The sequence below is a fragment of the Fukomys damarensis genome, unplaced genomic scaffold, assembly GCF_012274545.1.
Source record: "Fukomys damarensis isolate Sample0158 unplaced genomic scaffold, DMR_v1.0_HiC HiC_scaffold_11, whole genome shotgun sequence".
Taxonomy (NCBI): domain Eukaryota; kingdom Metazoa; phylum Chordata; class Mammalia; order Rodentia; family Bathyergidae; genus Fukomys; species Fukomys damarensis.
Genome location: NW_022900923.1, coordinates 44,184,918 through 44,207,669, shown reverse-complemented (window position 1 = coordinate 44,207,669; position 22,752 = coordinate 44,184,918). Strand labels below are relative to the sequence as shown.

Here is a 22,752-nt window from a genome sequence, read left to right as displayed (position 1 = left end):
TTTTGTTTTTTGAGACAGGGTCTCACTATGTAGTTGAGACTGACCTGGAACTCACTATGTAGCCCAGGCTGGTCTCAAACTCACAGCGATCCTCCTGCCTCAGCCTCCCGAGGGCTGGGATTACAGGCGTGGGCCACTGCGCCCGGCTTTGCAGCGCATCTCTTTTAAAGTGTGATGAGATGGACCTGGGCTGTTTCTGCCTTCCCCGGATTCTATAGTAAAGTACGTTTCCCTACACGGCACCGTCATCTGGTGCCGCCTTGGGCTCATTTTATGTTTATCCTGATTTCAAATCCAAAGCTGTGTGCAGAGTAGATGTAAAAGTCACAGATGTTGTAATGTAGATGGGAGACTGTGAAGGGCAGAGCGCCATCCAGAACATCTCTGGCAGCTCCGGAAACATATCCTGCCTGCAAGGGACTCAGGGCTCTCTTCTCAGATCCTCCTATCCTGCACCCAACACCCCATCCCTAGTGGGAACTACTGCTCCATCACAGCTTTTCTTGGTCGTGTGTGTGTGTGTGTGTGTGTGTGTGTGTGTGTGTGTGTGTGTATTACTAGGAATCGAACCCAGGGCCTTTGCACTGAGCTACAGCCATTTGTTTTGCTTTGTTTTGAGACAGGGTCTCACTATGTAGCCCATGTTGGCCTCTGACTCCATGGCAAGTCTCCTGCCTCAGCTTCCCAACTGCTGGTATTACAGGCATGCACCACTGCACCTGGCTCTTGGACTATTTCTATTTGTGCTGCTCTTAGGAAGAACTCGTGGATGATCCAGAGGGAGGTAGGGAGTCCAGCATCTAACTGATCCTCTCAGAGCCTTCTCAGGTCCGCAGAGCCTTGGGCTGCAGTGAAAGCTCACACCATTCCTAACAACTGTCCTCTGTCCATCCTCTGTCCCCGTCCACTCCCTCATCTCCACCGCTGACCCAGCAGCCCTGGAAAACACTGCCATGCCTGGCCCACAGGATTTCACATCTTCTTCCACACAGGGATGGCCTGTGTGGTCGTTCTCCCATCTGCAGAGTCCATGGGGCCTGCTCCTTCCTCCTGTGGCCTCAGAAGCAGCTTTAGGAGAGAGCGAGAGGGTCCAGCCAGGAGGCCAAGTCAGAAAGAGCTCGCTCCTCACCGAGTCTGTCTACGCAGCATTTACTGAGGGCCTGCTGTGGGCTCCCTGGTTTGAAAGGCTCTTGGCCCAGTTAGGGATTCTCACAAACGTTCTTCAGTAGTTCTGAAAATGCCACCCTGTTCCTGGAGTACTATGCTCTCAGGCTGTTAAGCGTGCCATCATTTTTGCTTTTGTTTTTTCAGATGTAGCTCCCATGGGTCCTGATCTTTTGGAAGAGGGGGCTTATAGCTGACCAAACAGAAAGACAACTTTGGCTCCTTCATCCCAAACAGCTGCCTGCAAGACTAGGCTACCAACCAGGAGCCTGCCAGATGGATTTCTGTAAGGGAGCTAGTTTGAAAGCAGCCTGTATGCCTTGATCATCTTCCCGGCTGATATGTTGAAAGACCTTTAAGGAGTTTGCTTGCCTGTTTGTTCATTTGTTTTCCTGAAGTAACTCAACAGGGATTTTATTCATAAAAAACATTTTCTTTCCTTTTATTTACAGCTGTACAATGTCAGGCAGGGTTCTTGACCAGTAGTTCTGGAATGCATTGAACAGGCAAGCGCTGGCTGCTAATGGAAACATTAAAAACGGGGTTTCAGATTCTTACAAACAGTTATTTCTGCCCCTTTTCCCCGTCCCCTTTCAAAGGGAGGTAGATAAAAGATGAATACACCCTCACCCATTTCTTTTTTTAGCATCAAGCTTCAAAGACTCGTAGTGAATTAACTGATGGCTCAGCCTAATGGAACAAACAGAAATCATTTTTTTGGCCCAAAATCTGGTTAGAAGAAATAAGTACTGCAGGACACGTAAATTGTCCCTCCAGAGATTTAGAACAAGAAATGACAACTCATCAGAAAAATTAATCTTCAGAGGCCACCTTAGCAGCAATCAGCAGGCACTGAATGAAGAGATGCGGGTCTGACCTGAGTTGGGGGTCAGAGGGCCCTTAACTGCCCTAGACTGCTCAGAGCTGTGGCCGGGAAGGGCCAGGCTGGACCTGCTGCACCTCTGTATCCAGCTTGAAAGGCAATAGTCTGCCAGAATCTTAAAGAGGAGACTCCTGTCTCCGATGCTGCTCTTGTAAATTAACAGCTTTTGGGAGGATAAGTGAGCAGGCTGAAGAAGGAGCCCCGCACTTCCGTTTTGTCTGCTGAATGGACCATGGGCTTTGCTGGAGTCAGAGCAGAGATGCCGGACCACAACGCCCAGGAGGCGCCTGCAGACCCACTCTGGAAACCACCTCCAAGCGGCAGCCACCAGAGGCCCCAAATCCTTGGAAATGAACTTGAGCTGTTCCTGCCCACCCACAATGCACGGTGAGCAGCACACTCAGCAGACACTGAACACCAGGAAATAACAAGTTCTGAGGATGATTTGAAATACACTCTTATTTAGAAAAAGTCTGTCCAAATGTAAGCCCTTAGGCAGTAAGCTACCAGGACAACCAAATTCCATTTCCCTGTCCAGCAGGTCCTGGTCACAGATTGCAAAGGTCCTGTTAGTGTGTGTGTGTGTGTGTGTGTATGTGTGTGTGTGTGTGTGGTGTGTGTGAAGGTCCTGTTTGACAGAGTGAAACCATGTACCCTAGGCCACTCAGTAAGCAGGAACCACACTGGGACTACAATGCAAGTGCTCTAAACCCACCTGGGCTGGTTCCTCACACAGCCTAGAGAACTGATCCAGCGTACATCAGTACCCAGCACTAATTCTTCCTATTGGAATATACATGCTAAGTAAAAATCCTAATAACACGAAACAATTTGCTAATCAATAACCAAAGCCCATCACCTAGGTTGCCTACAGGCAGCTGATGCTCTGCTGGCCCTGAGATCCCACCAGAGAGGGGCTGAGAAGTGGGGGTTCTCAGATGAGTGCCGTGGTTCAAACCCATAACCTCAGCTGCACAGGAGGCTGAGGCAGGAGGACCACAAGTTCAGTCTCACCTGGCAATTCAGCAAGACCCTGTCTTAAAATAAAATATATCAATTCCGTACATGCACTGTAGGGCCGGTAGCGTAGGGGGTCAGTTAAAGAGAATCTACAGGCACAGCGGCCGGATGATCCTACCCTAGGACGCGGGGGTGCAGGCAATCATAGCTGGGGCTAGAACAGCGCAAGCGGCGGGTTTGAAAGGTACAGCCCGGAGTCCACAGAGGCAAATACACCAGAGAGCCTGCTGCACTCAATAAAATGTCCTGGGACTCTGGAAGCCCAGGGAGAGGGGTCCCTCCAGTCTGTGAGTGGTTAAGGGCAGCAAAAGCGGAGGGCAGAGGGAAAGCAGGGCGGCTCCAGTCAGAGACGTGAGAGAGAAACACCATGAGAGCCACGCTGATAATAAAGGACTCATAGACATAAAAACGAACAGGTGTCATAAATCTTATGCAGTCTAGTTTACTTAGCCTGATATGTCAAAACATTCCAACCATACTCAGGATGAAGTTTAGCAAAGTATCTTGCACTTCCTTGCTACTAAGTGTTCAGAGTCTGTGGGTTTGCCCCTGGCAATCTCAGTTCAAGTTGTCCCCACGCTGGACAGCACAGGTGTGGACTGATTCTGGTCAGCCCCCGAGCTGCCCAGAGCGTGGGCCCTGGCCCCCAGGGACAGGCGTTGCAACCTGGGATTTAGACCGAGGTGGGCCAGGTGTCACCCAGCAGCCGTGGGATCCCAGCTCGCACCCCAAGGCCCTAATTCCACAGCAGGAGCCTCATGCCGTGAGCCTCAGGTGCGAACCCAACCTCAGCGTTGTTTCCAGCGATCTCTAATCCCTTTAGACCACCTGCCCCCCATCACAGGCTGCATTTTCCTGGTGCTTCTTGGCTCTTAAAGACCTCGTGCTCTTATCTTTAGTTTCCCTTCCCCCCAAGGCCACAGCGGTCTGGAGAGGTTAAACCTGTTTCTCCAGGACCAAGCCCATAAAGGACAACCTGGCCTGTGATAGGTTAAAGGTAGCCCATTCCTCATAAATAAGCAAGAGCCCAGCCCAAAACCCATACAAGGACCTTCCTTTCTTTGTTCTTCTCTTCTTCTCTCTCCTCTCTCCCTAACCTGCCTTCCGTAATAAAATCTCCTGTCAGACCTCTCAGTGTGTGGCCTCTCAGTGTGTGGCCTAGTTGTTGAGCGCCGAGCCGAGCCTCGGCCTGCACAGAAGCCTTACCTGTCCCCCCGGCTGGCAAGCGAGCAGGAGCAGCAGCAGCGGTGGTAGCAGCTGGAGGAGTGGACCATGCTGTGGAGGCCGCGACTCTCACTGCCAGCTGCACCGGCCCAGCATCTCCCCTCACCCCTCCCTTGAAAGCCTCTTCCTTTCCTCTGCCACAGCCCAGCCATCTTCGAGCTCTGCAAGCGTGAGCCTCAGCAAAACCAGAAATCAAGATTTGTTGTAGATGCCTTTGCTTGTTCTGGAAACCCTTTCCTCTCTCTGCAACCCCGCCCAAGCTTCTTTCCTAACTCTTCATGCTGAGAAACTAATTCATACTAAGGAACGACTGACCATCTTCCCCAGAGACGCGGCCATTTTTGAAAAGGCTGAATAATAAAAGTAGCTAATATTTGTTGAGTGCTTGTTGCCAGACGCTGTGCTAAGAGGATGATGCCTCACTCTAGAGAAGGACTGGACAAAGATGGAATTTTAAGCAAGGTGGGACAGAGGTATCTTCCTGTACTTTAAAATGCACCCTAGATAACCCTGGGCAACCTGCCTCCAGGGAACAGACAGTGGGATTTGAGAGTCGCATTGAATTATGGGAGGCTCTGAAGGGGTGTGTGTGTGTGTGTGTGTGTGTGTGTGTGTGTGTGTGTAGTTTTCTGCCCCCTCTCCTTTCCTTACTCCTTCTTTCTCCTTCACCTGCCTGGAGGCCACAGAGCAGTGACAGCTTCAGGGCTTTAACCACTGATGTCTCCTAAATGTCTGTCTTAGGGGCACCTATGAATTCTAGGGTCAACCTGATCACACCCCTGGAAGGTCTGCCAGCCTCTCAGAGGTCACTGCACTGGCTTGGAGTCTTGATTCTCCCCTTCTCGGACCTGTTTCTGCTCCCCGAACCCTGCTTTTAGCAAACACACTACTCTCTGCCCAGGGGCTCAAAATAAAGGCTTCGGGTCATTCTTTTGTTATTGATCCCCCCACACACACACACAGAGAAGGGATCAAACTCAGGACCCTGTGCTTGTGAGACCAGCACGGCACCACTGAGGTAAATCCCCTGCCCATGTCACTGAACTCTTCAAAAGTAGTTCAATGTAGTTAGCAACTAGAATTCTGGTCCCCCAAAGGTGTTCATTTCTAATTCCAGGGATTTATGAATAATGTTTTTTCATGGCAAAAGAGGCTTTGCAGATGTAAAGACCTAAAGGTGGAAGGTGACCCTAGGTTTTCTGCAGACGTTACTACACAGTTTTTACAGGGAGATAACCTTTCCCAGCAGGGGTCAGAGGGACACCTGAAAAGGGGGCTCACTTTGGAAGCTTGCTGAACCTGATTCAACCTGTTGAAAGGTCAGTCAGTCTTGGCGTCTTGGAATAGAAGTACTCTTAATTGCAACTTTAGTTTGTTTTTCTTCTGTGGGTTTCCAGAGCAGTTAACAGACTAGAAGCAAGACAAGAGGTTTCAGCGGTGGAAACAAATTCACACTGAAGGACAGACTGAGATTGAAATTCTACCTTTAGCCTATCTGAAGCCTGAGTACTTCCCTGAGGACTCTCAGTAGAAGCCTTAATAATTTTCCAGGACAGGTAGGATACACAGAAGAGTAATGACCTTCAGCGTGTATTTCAGCCTGTTAATACAAACAGGAGCATACATATGAACTGCCGATCTCTACCATCACAGACGTGCAGAACAGCTCCCTGAGCCAGAGCTCAGATCCCTTATTACCAGCTCTGTGACTTTGAATAAATCCCGTCTGGTGGCTGGGCCCATTACCTTTAAAAAACCCAGAGCAATGTGTAGTATCAGAGGGTACTGGGTCCAAGCCAGGCACCTGCCCTGCCTCTGTGATCCGTCCAGCGCCCGGGACTAAGGGCTTGGCCAGAGGCAGCTCTGGGTTGGTGTCACCTAGACAGCATGGATTCCCATGTCGTTCTCCAGGGAAATTGTCCTTCCTCCTGATGGTGGAAGAACCACAGGCTCCAAAACTTCCTTGCTGCCACACAGCCATCTGCTAAGTAAGTGGCAGAGCTCGCGTTCAAATGCTAATCTGTCTGCTTCCAAAGTCTGGGCTCAGGAGCAAGCTTCCAGCTTTATAGGCACAGAGACACGTGTGCACACACACACACACACACACACACACACACACACACGCACACAGAGGCAAAATTCAGGAGAAACTTCCCAGCTGCCTGTGGGCTCTGCTGTGTTGTAGCAATTGGTGACCTGAAAGTCACTTTTCCAGGGTGGAACCGAAGGAGCTGTGGGACCAATCAAACTAAGGAATTCAGTAATGACCCTTCCTGAGGCAACACAGAAAATGCTCACAAAGCACAGGCAACGAGAAGCTTTCCTGTAAGAGAGCTCCGCATCCACACCACGCTGGCACAACACTTGCGGGGTTTTTTCAGCCTTTAAAAAATTAATTTATTGGTGAGTGTTAGATGTACTCAATGTTCACATTCATCCTAGCGAGTCTGATACGTGATACATCTCGCTTCTTTTTCCCCCAGTCCCTTCCCGTCTCTCTTCCACCCTCTTCCCCTTCTTATTTACAAGCTTGGTTTCCATTTTTTTCCCTTCTATTTCCCCCTTTCTTCCTTTTCCTTCCTTCCGCATTTCTCTTTTTACAATCAGAAGACTCTACAATTCTCTCTTTCTTCCTCTCTTTCTCAAAAGTCCTAGAATTAGGGCCCTAGAGTTCCCCCAAAGCAGTGCTGTGCTTACAGACATCCACTTTAAAGTCAGGTAAACCTGACTTCGTATCCTGAATACGGCACGTTATGCAAGTTACCTACACCTGCTGTGTCTCCGTTACTCACCTGTAAAATGGCCTTTCAAATACCCACTGATAGGATTGGTGTGCGAACCAAAGGAGCTACTGCTTGCAAATTCCTTCACTCTGAGCCTAACACATGGCTTATGTCCCCAGATGTTCCTTTTTATTATCATGCAGCCAACGCCTTCACTTCGCAGACAAGGAGACTGGATTCAGAGAGAAGTGTTCTGCCTGCAGTCAGACAGCCAGTTACTGCTGAGCCAAGGCTGGATCCAGATCTCTCTGCCCAGCCCTTTCCCACTGAACCACACAGCACGGTGGATTTTCCTTCCTCATCAACTCGGAACAGAAAAGGATTGGAACAGTCTCATGCAGAGCTGACCATGACCAGAGCTAGGGTCACATAGTACTGGCTCCCTTGCTACCAGGAGCTAGCTGTGTCATCAGAGCACGCCATCCTGAGCTGTCTTCCCATGAGCCCCTCCTGAGCATCTGCCCAGTGCTGTCAAGCTCTGATACAGCTGTTTCCACAGAGCACTGAACAACTGTCCTCTCCTTAATCCACCTCTGCAGGCTGAAGCAGAGGGAAGTTGATCGCACAGTGTCACCACCAGTGGCTTCCAAACGCCAGCCTCTTACCACCTCCCCGAGGGTCTCTCTCCCTGAAGTTCCTCGCCCAATGCTGAAATTCTGGGTGTTTGCCCATACCGTGCCCCACCTTCACCCGAGCTATCTTCCCTCTGCCTTTCCTCAAAGGCCATGTCCGCACCGTCACACACAAACCGGGAGCTTTGGATGCCCAGAGAGAGGTCACATCTTCGACAGCAATTCTCAGCTGCAGCCTGGGAATCAGCGGCTCCTGACAGACAGGACGTGACCCATTCATCATTAGTTCTGACAAATGTCCCCAGTCACTGCTCCTAACCTTGTCAGACCTCCCAAAATCCAGCCAGCCCCTGCACTTCCTAGAAGACAGGCCAGGCTGTGTCAGCTCCAAGCCTGGACCAGTCAGATCCTTGCCTCCCAGGGAACAGAGGCAGGATGGAGGTGAGGAGGGGTCGGGAAGGTGGGGACACGGGGGGGCTCGATCTGCTCACTTTAACAGCTGAGCGATAAGGATGCTGTCGATCTGTAGTGGCAGTCAGGAGGCCCGGGACGTGGTCCCAGCTCTGCCACACATGAACCACATGCTCTTTGGCTGTCACTTCCTCCCTGTGCCTCTGTCTTCATTGCTGTGCGTGGTGCGTAGGTTTGCCTTGGGTCCATAAGAAGCCTTCCAGCTCCAGGTTTTTGTAGTGAAGATCTCTGGTCTCTACGGCACATTGTAGTTTTGCAGGCACTTTCAGATACCTTATTTTGCATATTTAATCTTTCTAAACACCTGCCGGCGCAGGCCAGGCCGAGTAATTGGCGGATGACAGGACTGACTGGTGTGAGGCAATCACAGCAGAGCTTGGTGCTGAAAAGTCAAAGAGACAGAGACGGGCTCCTGGGAAGAGGATGAATTGCCAAAGAGCTTTGGCTGCCGCGAGTCAGGGGTCAAAGCATGGGCAGGTGTGGCAGTGACAGGGGCCTCTGCTGCCCTGGGTCCGGGTAAGGAAAGAGTCTTCCTGGTGGTGAGATAACTCAGCCCCGAGCTCTTCAGCCCCCACCTGGCCTTGGCCTTGGGTATCTATTGATGATCCTGTTGTCCCCTGGCACTATTTATGGGCTGAACTGCATCCCCCAAAATGCGTATGTTGAGGTCCTAATCTTCAGCACCCCAAAGTGTGACCCTATTCAGAGTTAGGGTCTTTGAAAAGCCTTAAGATTAAATGAGGTCATTAGGGGCTGTTAGTCCTATGTGGCCAGTGTCCTTACAAAGGGAGGGGATTGAGGCACAGTCACACACAGAAGGAAGATCTGGGGAAGGTGTGGAAGGTCCTTGAAAACAATCAGCTCTGGCCTCACCTTCCCCTTGGACCTTGGCCTTCCAGGCCCCGGGAAAACAAATGTTACTGTTTAAACCATGCGGCCTGTGGTGCTTCGTTCTGGCGGCCCTGGAGAGCCAGCACAAGCACTTGGGGCAGCCCCTGTCTCCTCACCAACCCTCAATGGATCCCAGAAGAGCTAAGCCAAGACTTTGTGGGTCCAGAAATGTCAAGTAGATTTCCATAAAGATGAAAAACCCCAGAACTTTGACCTCTCTGTGTTCTCCACACAATTCATCAAGTTCTTCGGATGGGAAAGTCGTCCCTACAAATCCCCTTTGGGGTTTCGGGGCATTGCTAGCTTCTGCTTCTCCCCAGTGATGGAAAGATAAGCCACCTTTGGGGCATCTGAGGGCAGAATAAGAGGACAGAGGACAGAATAAGAAATACAGAGAAAACAGACTGATTCATTCCTTGGGCGACAGTCCCGCCACGCACAGGACTGTTGGGCCTCTGTCCCTCGGGAGACTTCAGCTCTGTTGCGCATGGTAGCAGCTCCACAGTGACCTCCAAGTGTCCTGGGACATGTCCCAATTAACATAGGGTGGGGAGCCTGGGACCGCATGGACTCCCAAGTTCCACCCCAGACTGACACCCCTTTGCAGTACAGAGCGGTGCAGGGTGGAGAAGGACTGGCTCGTTACACATGCTGTTTGCTCTGGGCACGACTATTAAGTCAGCCTTATCACTGGGTCCTCAGACCGGGCAGGGCAGGGCAGATTTAAGTGCCGGAAGAGTTGGTTCCCCTGCTCTGTGAGAGAGGAAGAAAGAGGAGGGAGACAGGCCTCGGCAGAGCGAGAGAGGCTGCTGTTCAGATCATGGTGAGGGCATGCGTGCTGCTACTGCTGGTGCTCCTGGAGCCGGGACAGGCCCTGGGAGCCATTCACAGGTGAGGCCATGGCCCGGGCACCTGGGGACCCCTCCCCCCAGCAATGCAGGGCTGCCTGGGAGAAGAAAGGTGATGGGGGGGGAGGGGAGAGGAGCAGAACGCGAGGGCTTGCACGGTCTGTAGGGAGCTTTTCCGATGACCACCTGATGCGTGGCCTTGATCTCCTGTATCCGGCAAGTCGACCCCTGGCCCCACCTGTAGTGGAGGCCCTACGCTGATGCACTGCTTGGCTTGCAAAAGAGCAGGAGCCTACAACTGTGGTTTGTTGCTCAAAACCTTCAAATAACTTCCCCTAAATATAGCTGATATCACTGTCGCCAAGAGCTCCTCTGTCCCTTTAAATCAGCCCTCCAAGGGCTTCAGGTAAAGTTGGAGAGGGTTGCATCTCATGCCTTAGAAGGCCTCACAGAGTCCACCGCCAGGAGTGAGAGCTGTGTCCACACCGGGATTCTAAGAATCTGCAGGACAGAGTGGTGAGCTGGAGGCCAAGGGGGACCCTGCAGGTCTCCGCCTGTGTCATTCTCTAGTTAGCTCAGAGCTAACGCAGGAGAAGTGGGTGGGGAGGAGAGGGAAACTGGGCTGCACCATTGCTCACACAGGGATTCGCCTACAGGGTTCCCCTCAAAAGGCGTGAGTCCCTCCGTAAGAAGCTGCAGGCCCAAGGCCAGCTCACTGACTTCTGGAAATCCCAGAACTTGGACTTGGACCAGTGCTCCACCATCCAGAGTGACAATGAGCCCCTCATCAACTACCTGGATGTGAGGCCTCCTGGGATGGGGGGCCGGGGAGAGGCGGGAGAGGGAGGGAGGCTTGGCCTGAGCCGCACCGGCCTCAATGCTGAAGACCCTCCCAGATTTTGCTGCTTGGACAATTCACGGGGTCTGATCCCCAGGGCTCCCATGCGTAGAGCTCTCTGCAGAAGAAGAGGGGGGAAGGTGACGGGCACCCCAAAGGGAAGGACCTCGATTCTGCCCTCCGCTGGGCAGCTTACTAGCTCTGACACTAGGCAAAGAACTTGACTTCTCCGGCCCCCATTCCCTGACCTGTAAAGTGGGTCTGCTTCCCCTGCCTTCCCCATGATGTTATTAGGAAAATCAGGATGATGCAAGTGAAATCGAATCCCATTACTGGGGGCTTGGCTTGAGTTCTTCTCGCACGGCCCTCTCTCTGGTCCTCTTACGTTTTCTTCCCTGAGCTCTGTAAGCTCTAGCCCACAGACACCAGCCTATGGCTCTAAGCCCAGGACCCCTGCTGAACACCCTCTCCTCCCTCGGCCCACATCCCCCTTCCTCTCTCTCCTCCTGCAGATGGAATACTTTGGCACTATCTCCATCGGCTCCCCACCACAAAACTTCACCGTCATCTTCGACACCGGCTCCTCCAATCTCTGGGTCCCCTCTGTCTACTGTACCAGCCCAGCCTGCCGTAAGTAGGGCCAAAGGCTCATGGGAAATAGCGGGGCCGTCCTGTGGGGTCAGGTCTGGTGCTCTGGGGGTGGGGGACATGGGCCCGAAACTGGCCCTCCCTGCTACCCCAGCTTGTCTTCCCCATCTCCGGATCTGCCCAGAGCTGCTTGCTGTTCAAATAGGGCTAGGCCAGGAAGAGAGATAAAATTTGGCTGCTACACAAGGTAACAACTTTCATACTGGTCAGGATTAAGGGGGAGAAAATTAGCCACTGAAAAGAGAAATCTTTACATTGATGACTCACTTCCTTTGAAGCAGCCAAAGGAACATGGGAGAATGTTCCATTCGATTGACTCTTTCTGGGTCGGGGAGAGCTAGCAGGACATTCAGCTCCTTCAGGGAGGCTTGGTGGCCTTTCTCTCGCAGAGCTAGTGTTTGTGGGCCACTACGGCAGGAGTTATTCAGAGGTTCCTGAATTAGAAAAAGCAGAGCAGAAAGATGTCTTGTGCTACAAAGGACAAATGTCAGAGATAGAGTCCCTGGCGGTCCTGAAGCTAGGTGTTCCCAAGGTTGGGCAGAGCGGTGAGTAATTTCCTGGAGTGGTAATTGTTTACCCCTAAGTTTCTTTGAAGGTAAGCTCTGACCCATACTGACGCCTGGGACTGCTTCTGGCGCCTGATAAATGGCGCTTATCTTGGTGTGCCTCATGAGGTCATCGCGGGCAATCAGGTTCGCCCAGGAACAACTATTTGGTTCCAGTTAGGCCACACCTGTGGCCCAGGGGGAATGTGGCAGCTCACTGGACAGCCCCGGGGCCGGCCTTCCTCCGGGTCCCCGCTTGGCCCTGGGAGCCGAGGGAAGAGACCCTGCATCTCTGGGGTGGGGATGAAGGCAGTGAGCTGTGTCTTTGCTTTCCAGAGACGCACCCCGTGTTCCACCCTTCCCTGTCCAACACATACAGTGAGGTGGGGAATCCTTTCTCCATTCAGTACGGGACCGGAAGCCTGACGGGGATCATCGGAGCTGACCAAGTCTCTGTGAGTGTGATCCCCTCATCTTTTCTCCCTTGCCCAGAAGCTTAGGGGACAGAACATTGTCTGAGGTCTTAGGTGACAGTGTCAGATCTGCCTCAGGAAAAGGAGGTGGGGCTAGATTCTAGGGAAGGGGGAAGCAGCCAGGAAGCCTTCCCAGATGATGGCAGGGGTCCTGTCTGCTCAGCACCCCTGGCCCTTGAGGGCTGGCTCAGGGGTCTCCCACAGGAAACACTGCCTTGTGCACAACGCTTATGTAGAATGAAAATACACTGTACACGTACATATAAAAGTAAATAACTCTTCCAAAGGCTACATTCCAAGCCGTAGCTGTAACAACCTCTGCAAAGCAGGAAGGGACTGAAACTGGCATGGGAAGGGGACCCTAACCTACAGTGCCACTTCCCTGCCAGCAACCTGGTTGGTCCGAGGAGGCAGCCAAGCCCTCGGCAACTCCAGCTTCCGGTGCTTTCCCCTTCAGTGATTCCAGCTCCTGGGCCAGATGTGCATTCCCCTCTGTGACAACGGCCTCAGCTCCTACGGAGGTGTGGGCAGCTGGGGAATAGTAGGGGTCCCTACTCATCCGCATCCTCAGTTCCATTTCACCCTTCTCCCACTTGATATCTGTGTTCTCCTTCTGCTGCCAGGACCGTAGACCTCGGGCTGCAGCTCTAGGTCGGAAACTACATTCTGAAGTACACCGTGTAATTGACATTACAATTGCAGATAGCCAGTTTTCTAAATTCCAAGCTTATGTACATAACACTTGTCAGAATTTGTGGAGGCACCCAATGCAGTCCTACTGGGAAAATTAAAATCTAAAAGGCCTGCAGTAGAAAAATAAATGATTTAAGCATCTATTCAAACAACAAATAAACAATATGAAAACCACTAACAAAAAACAGCAAACAAAACCCCCCCAAATAGAAGGAAAGGTGTAATCAAGGAAAAAAAGAACATCAATGAACTAGAAAAGTCATACTACAACAAAACCAAAAAAGTTCAAAATTAACTCATTACAAATAATAAATCTGATAAATCTCTAGTATGACTAATTGAGAAAAATGAAAAAAAATACAACTTAACAATATTAGCAATGAAACAAGAGGATATTATAGCATTTCTGCCTCACAAGTGCAAGGTTCTCAGTTTGAACCCCAGTAATGGGGGTTGGGGGGAGAGGATATTACAGACATTAAAATAAGAGGATATCAAGCTGGGCGTGGTGGTGCATGCCTGCAATCCCAGCACTTGGGAGGCTGAGGCAGGAGGATGCTGTGGGTTCAAGACCAGCCTGGACTACATAGAAAGTTCCAGGTCAGTCTCAACTACATAATGAGACCCTGTCTCAAAAAAAAGAAAAAAAAAGAAAAAACCTAACACAAGAAAAAGTAGATAATAATTAAGTGTCTATTATAAATATTGACTGTTATTTTATATATTTCTGCAACGAATACTCCAGACCCAGGTAGCCTTACTGGTGAATTCTTCTAAACATTTAGAAAAAAAATAACATCAGTTTTATAATACTCTTCAGAGAATCAATAAGTGAAGGATACTTTGATGAACCATAATGAAATTTGCAAAGGACACTATAGGAATTAAGCAATCTCTCTCTCTCCTAAGTTGTAGATGCCAAAGTTCTAAGCAAAATACATACTAGCAAATAAAATCTTATAGAAAAGGGTAATATATCTCAACAAGAGTCCTTTCTTCCTAGGAATTTATCACCTAAAGGAATAAAACAGAAAAGTCATATGATAATTTCCACTGATAAAATTCAACATCTCTTCATGACTTTGAAGGAATTATTAACAAACTAGGACCAAAAAGTAACTCCTTTAATCTAAGTTTTTAAAAAACCTGCCAAAAAGCCCACAGCAAACCTTAAACTTATGGTGAATTGCTCTGAGATCAAGGATAAGACAAGAATGCACATACTTACTATTTTTACTTAATATTGTGCTTAAGATCCTATCCAATGTGATAAAGCAAGAAAAAATAAATTAAGGACACTAAGATTGGGATAGAATATAAACACCTCCATTAACATATGAAAAATTCTATTTGTAGAAAAATGTTTTTAAAACTACAGACACAATACAGGGATTTTTAGTAAGTAAATTTAGTAGAGTTGCTATAGTCAACATATAAAATCATCTGAATTTCTGTGTAGCAGGAAATAAATAGAAAATAGATTTTTAAATGACATCATTTATCATACCATCAGAGATGTCAGTTAACCCGAACGTGGTGGTCCATGCCTGTAATTCCAGCACACAGGGAGGCTGAAGCAGGAAGATCACAAATCCATGCCCAGCCTGGGCAATGTAGAGACTTAGTGAAACCCTTTCTCAAAATAAAAAATAAAAAGGGTAGAGGATGCGGCTCAATGTGAAAGCCTTGGGTTTAATCCCTAATGACATGAAAAAGATCAAGCAGTTTGAAGTAAATTTAACAAAACATATGCAAAACCTCCACTTTATAATCTGTAAAACATTACTGAATAAAATTTAGAGATCCACACAAGTGGAAAGATAAACCATGTTTGTAGATTAAATGACTCAGTTTTATAAAGAAATAAAAAAAAATCTATATATCCAATGTTACCTCCCTCAGTCAAAAGCCACCAACCAAAACAAAGACAATTTTTGTTAGCAATTGACAGGCTGGTTCTAAAGTATATACAGATGTAATGTAATAAACTAAAATAATCTTGATGAAGAAAAACACTACCAAATATTAAATTTATTATAAAGCTATAGTAATTTAGATCACAATCGCATAGGAATAAAAAATAACCAAATGCAACAGAATATAAAATCTAGAAACCACCTAAACAATCACCTGACTTACAGTGAACATGATAATGTAGTATGTGGGAGAAGCAGTGGTACATTTATTAAATGGTGCTAGGTCATTTGGGTATTAAATATTTAAAAATGAATCCTTATTTCTACGTCATGTTTTCAAACTTCAGTAAATCAAACATCTAAATGTGAAAAGTAAAATAATTAAGCTTTTAGAAGAAAACATGAGAGAAATGTTTTCATAATCTCAGGGTAGGAAAAAGTTTCTAAGTTACAAAAACCACCAATAGTAAAGGGAAAATTGATCCCATTAAAATTCATATCTTGCCGGGCATGATGGTGCTTGACTATAATCCCAGCAGGAGGATTGCCATGAGTTTGAGGCCAGCCTGGATTACATAGTGAGACCCTGTCTCAAAAACAAAACAAAACAAAACAAAACAAAACAAAACTGTATCTTTTGTTAATTAAGATCTATTTGGTTTCAGAATAGTAACAACAAGAAAATGCAGATAACTTACGTTGAAACAGGATATCCAAATATCCCATATCATTGATCAGCAGGAAATATAAATAAGATCACAATGTGACCCTCTGCTTATCTATTAAAAAACTAAAGCATTAGGGAATGTTAAGTAATACCCAGTGCTAGTGAAGACATGAAGCAATCAGAACTGTCAAATTATTGGTAGTGGAAACGTCAGTGGGCACCATTGCTTTGAAAAACTCTGTGATATTTCGCTCAAGCAGAACGTGTGCTTACTCTGTGATCAGTTTTACTCCTAGGCATGTGTCCAACAGAAATCACACACGTGTTCATCAGGTGACGTGTATTAGTATCACTGTTAGTGATAGTAATCAATCACAGGAAACAACTCAAAGAGCCGTGAAAGGTAGACTAGGTAAATACGGTGATAGATTCATACCATCGAATACTAGTGAGAACGGACAGATTACAGCAGCACTCAATAAGCACCGTGCTGAGTGACAGAAGCAGGATATCAGCATCATAGTGGGTGATTCGATTTGTATAAAATTAAAGGCAGACAGAACCTACCTATGCTGTTAGAAGTCGGGAGGGTGGTTCTCTTGGGGAGGGAATCAATGCTGACTGAGAGTGTGGGAGGGGCTTCTGGGGTTAAGAATGTCTTGTCTATTGGTTTCTGGCACTAGGTTACCTGAACCATACGCTTACACTTTCTGTATAGTGCTTAGTTCCTTTTAATTTAGGTAAAGAAATTAAGAGGGTTAGAATTCGGTGACAATTTGGGGGCCAATTTCAAGAAAACTTGACAAAGGAAGAATTAGCTTCAGGACAGGGGGAGAAACCAGGAATCTGAGACTCTGCCAGTCCCCCTGTTCAACTCTCCTGTGGACCTTTTCCCACAGGTGGAAGGACTCACCGTGGCTGGCCAGCAGTTTGGAGAAAGTGTCAAAGAGCCGGGCCAGACCTTTGTACATGCGGAGTTTGATGGAATTCTGGGCCTGGGCTACCCCTCCTTGGCTGCTGGCGGGGTGACCCCTGTGTTTGACAACATGATGGCCCAGAACCTGGTGGCCCTGCCTATGTTTTCTGTCTACATGAGCAGGTAAGTCCTGGACGGCCCACCAGGTTAGGTTGGTGAAGACTCCAGGGAGAAAGTATAGGCCAGGAAGCTTAGCCATCAAAGTTCTGGCTTGGCCTGCTACCAGCTGAGGGATGCTGGGCACTCAACCTCTCTGGATTTTGAGGGCATGGCATTTGCCTCATAAAATAGTTGTGATGAACATTTTGTAAACTTTAGAGCAATGGGTTGAATTTCTTGATCTCTGGAATTGGCTACTAATTCAGACAATTAATATCAAGCTTTTATTATCTGCCGAGCATGATGCTAAATGCTGGGACGCCAAGAAAAAAAAAGAATAGTTCACACAGTTGGGGGAGGCAGGAAAGATTATAAAGCAACCTGACAAGAAAATAACTGCACACTAATGAATGGATAAACAAACTGTGGTCTATCTATACAATGGAATATTATTCGGTCTTGAAAAGGAAAGTAATTATGATACATGCTAGAACATGGATTAAATTTGAGGGCATTGCGCTAAACAAAATAACCCAGTTATAGAAAGAAAGATGCTGTATGATTCTGCTTTTACATGATACCTCAAGTGATCACATTCACAAAAGCAGAAAGTACAATGGTGGTTGCAAAGGACTAGTAGAGGAGGGAGAAGAGTTCTTGTTTAACGGGTGTATAGGGTCTCAGTTCTCCAAAATGCAAAGGTTCTGGAGATTGGTTTTCCAACAGTGTAAAATGTTCTTAGCACTTCTGAGCTAGACACTCAAAAATAGTTGACAGTAACTTTTATATTATATATATATTGCCACAAATCACGAAAATGGTTATACATAATAGTTGAAAAAAATCACGAGAAAGAGCTAGGTACCACCTCCCTGCTTCTAGGTGCTCTGACCTGGGATCCCAGGCAGGTCGTCATCTCATCTTCCTCCCTACCCTGGACCAGAGTCTTTCCCAGGCAGGCCTGGCTGGAATTCCCCTGTCCCCACCCACAGGAGCATCCTGAGTTCCCTCTCTCTAGCTGTGCTGCGCTGTGTCTCCCTCACGGCTGCAGCTGAGACTTCTGCCCCCTCCCAGCCTACCGGGAAGCTCAAGGCGTGATGAGTAGCAATCAGTAGCAAGGGATTCGCAATCCTCTGAGCCCCGACTTCAGCCCATGACTCGCAGCTTCGTCTCCCTGAGCCTTGGTAGGTTGAGGTGAGAGTCACACAGGTGACACAGGAAGAATCCCTGTGTCCCCTTCCCCTCTGTGAAGCCGGAAACTCCTACAGATGCTCAGTCCCCTCCTCCATTACCATTTGGCCTGGCACTGCCCTAAATTTTGTATTTTTCTGACCCCTTTCTTTGTGGAAATGAATTTGTTATAGTCTTATTTCCCAGAATAGCGCTAGGTGCCAGAACATAAAACTGCAATACGAATAAAACCCAGCCGCTATTCAAGCACTAGTGAGTCCAGTTGCTTCTTTGTCTTGACACAAAGGAGTGACTAAGACGGAAACTCCAGACACCACGCCAGCTACTGTGGGCAGATGCTCTGGGAGAGGGGTCTCTGGGGCGCTTTGTGTGGCAGCTCCTTCAGTCTGCCTTTCCTCGCAGTAACCCCGGGAGCTCGGGCAGCGAGCTGACTTTCGGAGGCTATGATCCCGCCCACTTCTCGGGAAGCCTGAACTGGGTCCCGGTCACCAAGCAAGCCTACTGGCAGATTGCCTTGGACGGGTGAGTATCCTGCGGGAGGCGGTTGTAATTTGATGGGAGAACGCACCAGAGGTTCAACTCAAACTGGATTCGGTGGGTGACACTGCTGTCCCTAGGGGTGGATGCTGGGCCCTTATTCGTGGGTGGGAGGTGGAGGCGCCAGTAAAGACGCAGAAAGGGCACCAGTGACCAGGGACCCTGTACCTGAGCTGTGCCTCTACCTCAGACGGCGAACACCGGTATCGTGGAGGTGGGCAGGACTCGGGTTTTGCCCTCTGAGGCTCGTATGGAAGACGAGGCTCGCACACAAATTGCTACCGCGCAAGGTGGGAGTGGTCAGGGCCCCGACAGAGGAGAGGCCAAAGGACAAGACAGCTTCTATCCAACCCTAAAGGGTTTCATGGAAGCAGAAGGCCTTAAAACTGAGCTTCGGGATGGAGCGATCGAGGAAGTGCCCCCCCCCCGTGCTCATTTCAGACCTAAGCACTGGGCTAGACCGTGAGGAATTCGAAGGCGTGTAATTCAAGTTTCAGTTCCTGCACCGCACCACGCATTTAAGTTAAAAGTGAAAAGTCTCGAACTCACTGTCTCAGGAGGACTTTTCAAAGGGCAGGGATTTACTCCGGTATAGACCACAGCATCATTGTAGGGGATATTGACCTTCATTTTTTTTAATGAAAGGAATATGGTAGGAAATATCAGAGTGCATTCATTTCAGAGAGAGAGAGAGAGAGAGAGAGAACTATTTCAAGATACCAGTATATTTTTGTAACACCTCAAAAAACACTAGAGAAGTATTTTGGTGGTGGGAGAGATGTCCATGGACGTTGCTGACATGCCCCAAGTCCTCTGGAGCCTGGCCGGGGCAGAATTGCCAGGAACCTGAAGGAAGGGCTTGACTGCAATCCCTTTGCTCTCAGAATCCAAGTTGGGGACAGCCTGATGTTCTGCTCTGAGGGCTGCCAGGCCATCGTGGACACAGGGACGTCCCTCATCACCGGCCCCCCCAAAAAGATCAAGCAGCTGCAAGAGGCCCTTGGGGCCACAAATGTGGATGAAGAAGTGAGTGCCTGCCCAGGCTGGGGAGGGGACAGGAGCGGGAGAGCCCGCCTGGCTTGGGAGCCTGAGTGGGCCCCGTGTTCTGCTTTAGTACGCTGTGGAGTGTGCCAACCTCAACACGATGCTGGATGTCACCTTCATCATCAACGGGGTTCCCTACACGCTCAGCCCGACTGCCTATACCCTGATGGTAAGCTGTTTCCTTATGTGGGTGTCCTGGAGCCTTCCCCATGCGCCTCCACTTAACCCTTTTCAGACAGTCGCCTGCACTCAGAGCTGCACTCGCTCCCGCCCTCTCCCACTCGTCCTGCTCAGGTGGGTGTGATGCCCCTCTGAGAGGGACACAGCTGCCCACGTTGGAAAGGCCACCAGGCTGACTCTACCTTCTGGTTCCGCCCTGAAGTTGCAGCGACTCTGGACAAGTGGTATAAGGAGGCCTTTGTAGCATTGTGTGGGACGCCAGAGTGGACAGTTCTAATACCCTTAAGCACCAAGTCCAGCTGGAGAGTCTGTCTTCAGACCCCGTGTTCTTCAGGAGGATGCAGAGAGGCAGCAATCTGAGCTGCATGGGCAGGGCCGGGATCAGGTTACTATTCCTGAGCATGCCAATCACACCCCTCCTCGAGCAAGAAAATGCCTCCTGGAGCAGCAAATGCTCAAGTTTAGAGGATGAGGGAGAAGGGGAATTCCTGGGCATTTTGGAAACTTATGATCACTTCATACTACCATTGGCCTAGATTTTTAGGGTCACAGTCCTTTGGCAACTCATTTAACACTGATTTTTCCCAAGCGTCAGCCCCACATCAGGGTGTGCGTGGCAGAACAGAGGGTTGAGGTTTAGAACAAAGGCTTTAGGCTCATCCGTCTGTCTTGATTTTCTTTAATTCCTTCCCAAAGCCCCTACTATGGATGGACAGTCCAAGCAGATGCAAATGTTTGCTTTAAAATACAGCTTTAGGGCTGGAGATTTAGCTCAGTGGTTCTGTTACAAGCACAAGGTTGATCCCCAGTACCAAAAAATTTTTTAAATAAATAAAAAATACAGCTTCATGGCGACCCCCTGAGCTCTGGCATCACAGGAACTCCATCCCCAAAGGGCACTGTAGACTCTGAATTTGTAATATCTTCCTTTGGCGAAGGCCCCTTGATCCTTCTATAATTTCCCACCCCCAGCCCAATCAGCAACCTCAAATTTCAAATGATCGCTGGAAAGACCTCACACATGCCTTGTAGATCCCAAGTCTTTGCCAAACTAAAAAAACAAGGCCAGGGGAGGTGATATTCATAAAACAATGGAAACCAACTTGCCTTGTATCTAAATTACATGATTCTTCCCAAAATATCAAGAAAATATAGCAGTGACTAGCCATTTACAAAGCAACTTCTCTACCTTCAAAAAACATAGCCTGAAGCTGGACATGGTGGCACACATCTGTAATCCTAGCATTCTGGGAGGCTGAGGCAGGAGGATCACAAGTACAAGCCTAGGCTGGGCAATATAGTGACTTAGTGAAACCCCGTCTCAAAATGAAAACTGAAAAGGGCTGAAGATGTAGCTGAGTGTGAAGGCCCTAGGTTCGATACCCAGAATCAGGGGGGAAAAAAAGTGATCTGAACTTTGCTAGGATCTAAAGAAACCAGAATTTTATTTATTTATTTTTAGTTTTTAATTTAATTTAATTTAATAATTTAATTTTTTGGTACCAGGGATTGAACTCAAGGCAGGTGGTGGAATCACTGAGCTAAATTCCTGGCCCTGAAGAAACCAGAATTTAGGCCATTGTCTTCTTTTTCTCATCCGGCCCTGCAATAGCATTTCAGTTTCCCCAATTGTAAAAGGGTGGTTGGGTGGAGGGGCATAACAGATGCACATTTCTCAGGATGGCAGAACTCAGATGATGAACTTGGGCAAATCTTTATTGCGGCAACTAGGGCCAGAAGGCAGAAAGCAGGAGGAAGAGCCCACCAGGGCGGGGCCAGGCGGTGCGGGCGGCCGCCAACGCCCAGGAAGCCTCTAGGGGGCGCTCCTTCCGCCTTTCCCGCGTGCCACTCGCATAAGTCTTTCTCTGTCTCCAGGACTTCGCTGACGGGATGCAGGTCTGCAGCCCTGGATTCCAAGGACTGGAAATCCAGCCTCCAGCCGGGCCCCTCTGGATCCTGGGGGATGTCTTCATACGACAGTTTTACGCCGTCTTTGACCGTGGGAATAACCAAGTGGGGCTGGCCCCGGCAGTCCCCTGAGTAGGGTTTCGGGTGCACTCCCAGCCACCTGACCCTTCTTGGGCCTCTTGAATTGGAAATCCTTTACACTGGTTAAAAAGTCACTTTCCGTAGAATGCAGATATTCCCAGAGTTGCAACTTCTATTAGCACCAGACAGACCAGGAGAACACACACACACACACACACACACACACACACACACACACACTTCACATACACACCACCTCCACCACCATCATAATGGAAGAATTAAGTTTTTTATTGCATTTGTTGATTTTTCACTATGAAAATCTCCGAACACAGACACACAGGCAGAGGCTGTAGAACAATAAATTCCTTTGCATCCCAGCCGGCTTTTTTGACCCCCACACGCATGAGTAGCCCCCTTTTCCTACACCACTCTCCTCTTCCCTCTCCCACTGCACATACCTGGATTATTTTGAGGCAAATCCCAAGAAATGCATCTTTTTATCCATAAATCTTTCTAACATCCTTAGATAATCAGAACCCAAGCGTCTCCCCTTGTCTCACAAATGGGTAGCGGTTTTTACAGCAGGCTAGTTGGAGTCGGGGATTAAACACTATCCATAAGCTGCATGTATTTTATTTTGTTTCGTTTTTGGCACCGGGGATCAAACTTGGGCCCTTGCGCTTGTGCGGCAGGGGGCGGAACCACTGAGCCAAATCCCCAGCCCCTACATTTATCTGAAATGTCTCTTAGGCCTCTTTTCTTCTTAGTGCTGGCACAGTCAGAATTTTGCTGGTGTCATTTAACGTGGTCTTTGAGCCCATCCTTCTCACGAGGTGATAGTTACACCCAGAGGTCTGAGTTGGAAGCGCAGACTCACCATGGGTGATGCAAGGTCCTTCCTGTTGGGTCCCGGCACTAAGGGGATAATGCCAAGTGCCTCTCCATGGGCAGCGTCAACACTGCTGCACGGATTTGAAGTTGTTGACCTACGCTATCTACTACAACTTTTCCTCCAACGTCCTACCTGGAGTTCTAACAGTTGGTGATGATCACCGGCCATCACCGAGAACCACACTACGATTCGGGGGAGAACTGTC

At 48.7% G+C, this 22,752-nt stretch overlaps 2 protein-coding genes across 2 annotated transcripts in view; one reads left to right on the top strand and one right to left on the bottom strand.

Moving 5' to 3' along the window:
* LOC109117688 overlaps window positions 1–4,433 on the bottom strand; it is a 15,994-nt gene extending 11,561 nt beyond the window's left edge. The window contains exon 1 of the mRNA XM_019205867.2: window positions 4,274–4,433. The gene's annotated coding sequence lies outside the window, so the exon portion shown is untranslated. The remainder of the gene's footprint in view (window positions 1–4,273) is intronic.
* A 5,302-nt stretch (window positions 4,434–9,735) lies between these two features.
* Ctse (cathepsin E) lies at window positions 9,736–22,274 on the top strand. Its single transcript, XM_010613084.2, has 9 exons — window positions 9,736–9,899; window positions 10,513–10,657; window positions 11,207–11,324; window positions 12,224–12,342; window positions 16,536–16,735; window positions 18,305–18,424; window positions 19,324–19,465; window positions 19,554–19,652; window positions 21,539–22,274. Exons 1-9 carry the CDS (start codon window positions 9,829–9,831, stop codon window positions 21,701–21,703), a joined length of 1,179 nt encoding a protein of 392 aa, XP_010611386.1. The 5' UTR covers window positions 9,736–9,828; the 3' UTR covers window positions 21,704–22,274.
* The last annotated feature ends 478 nt before the right edge of the window (window positions 22,275–22,752 follow it).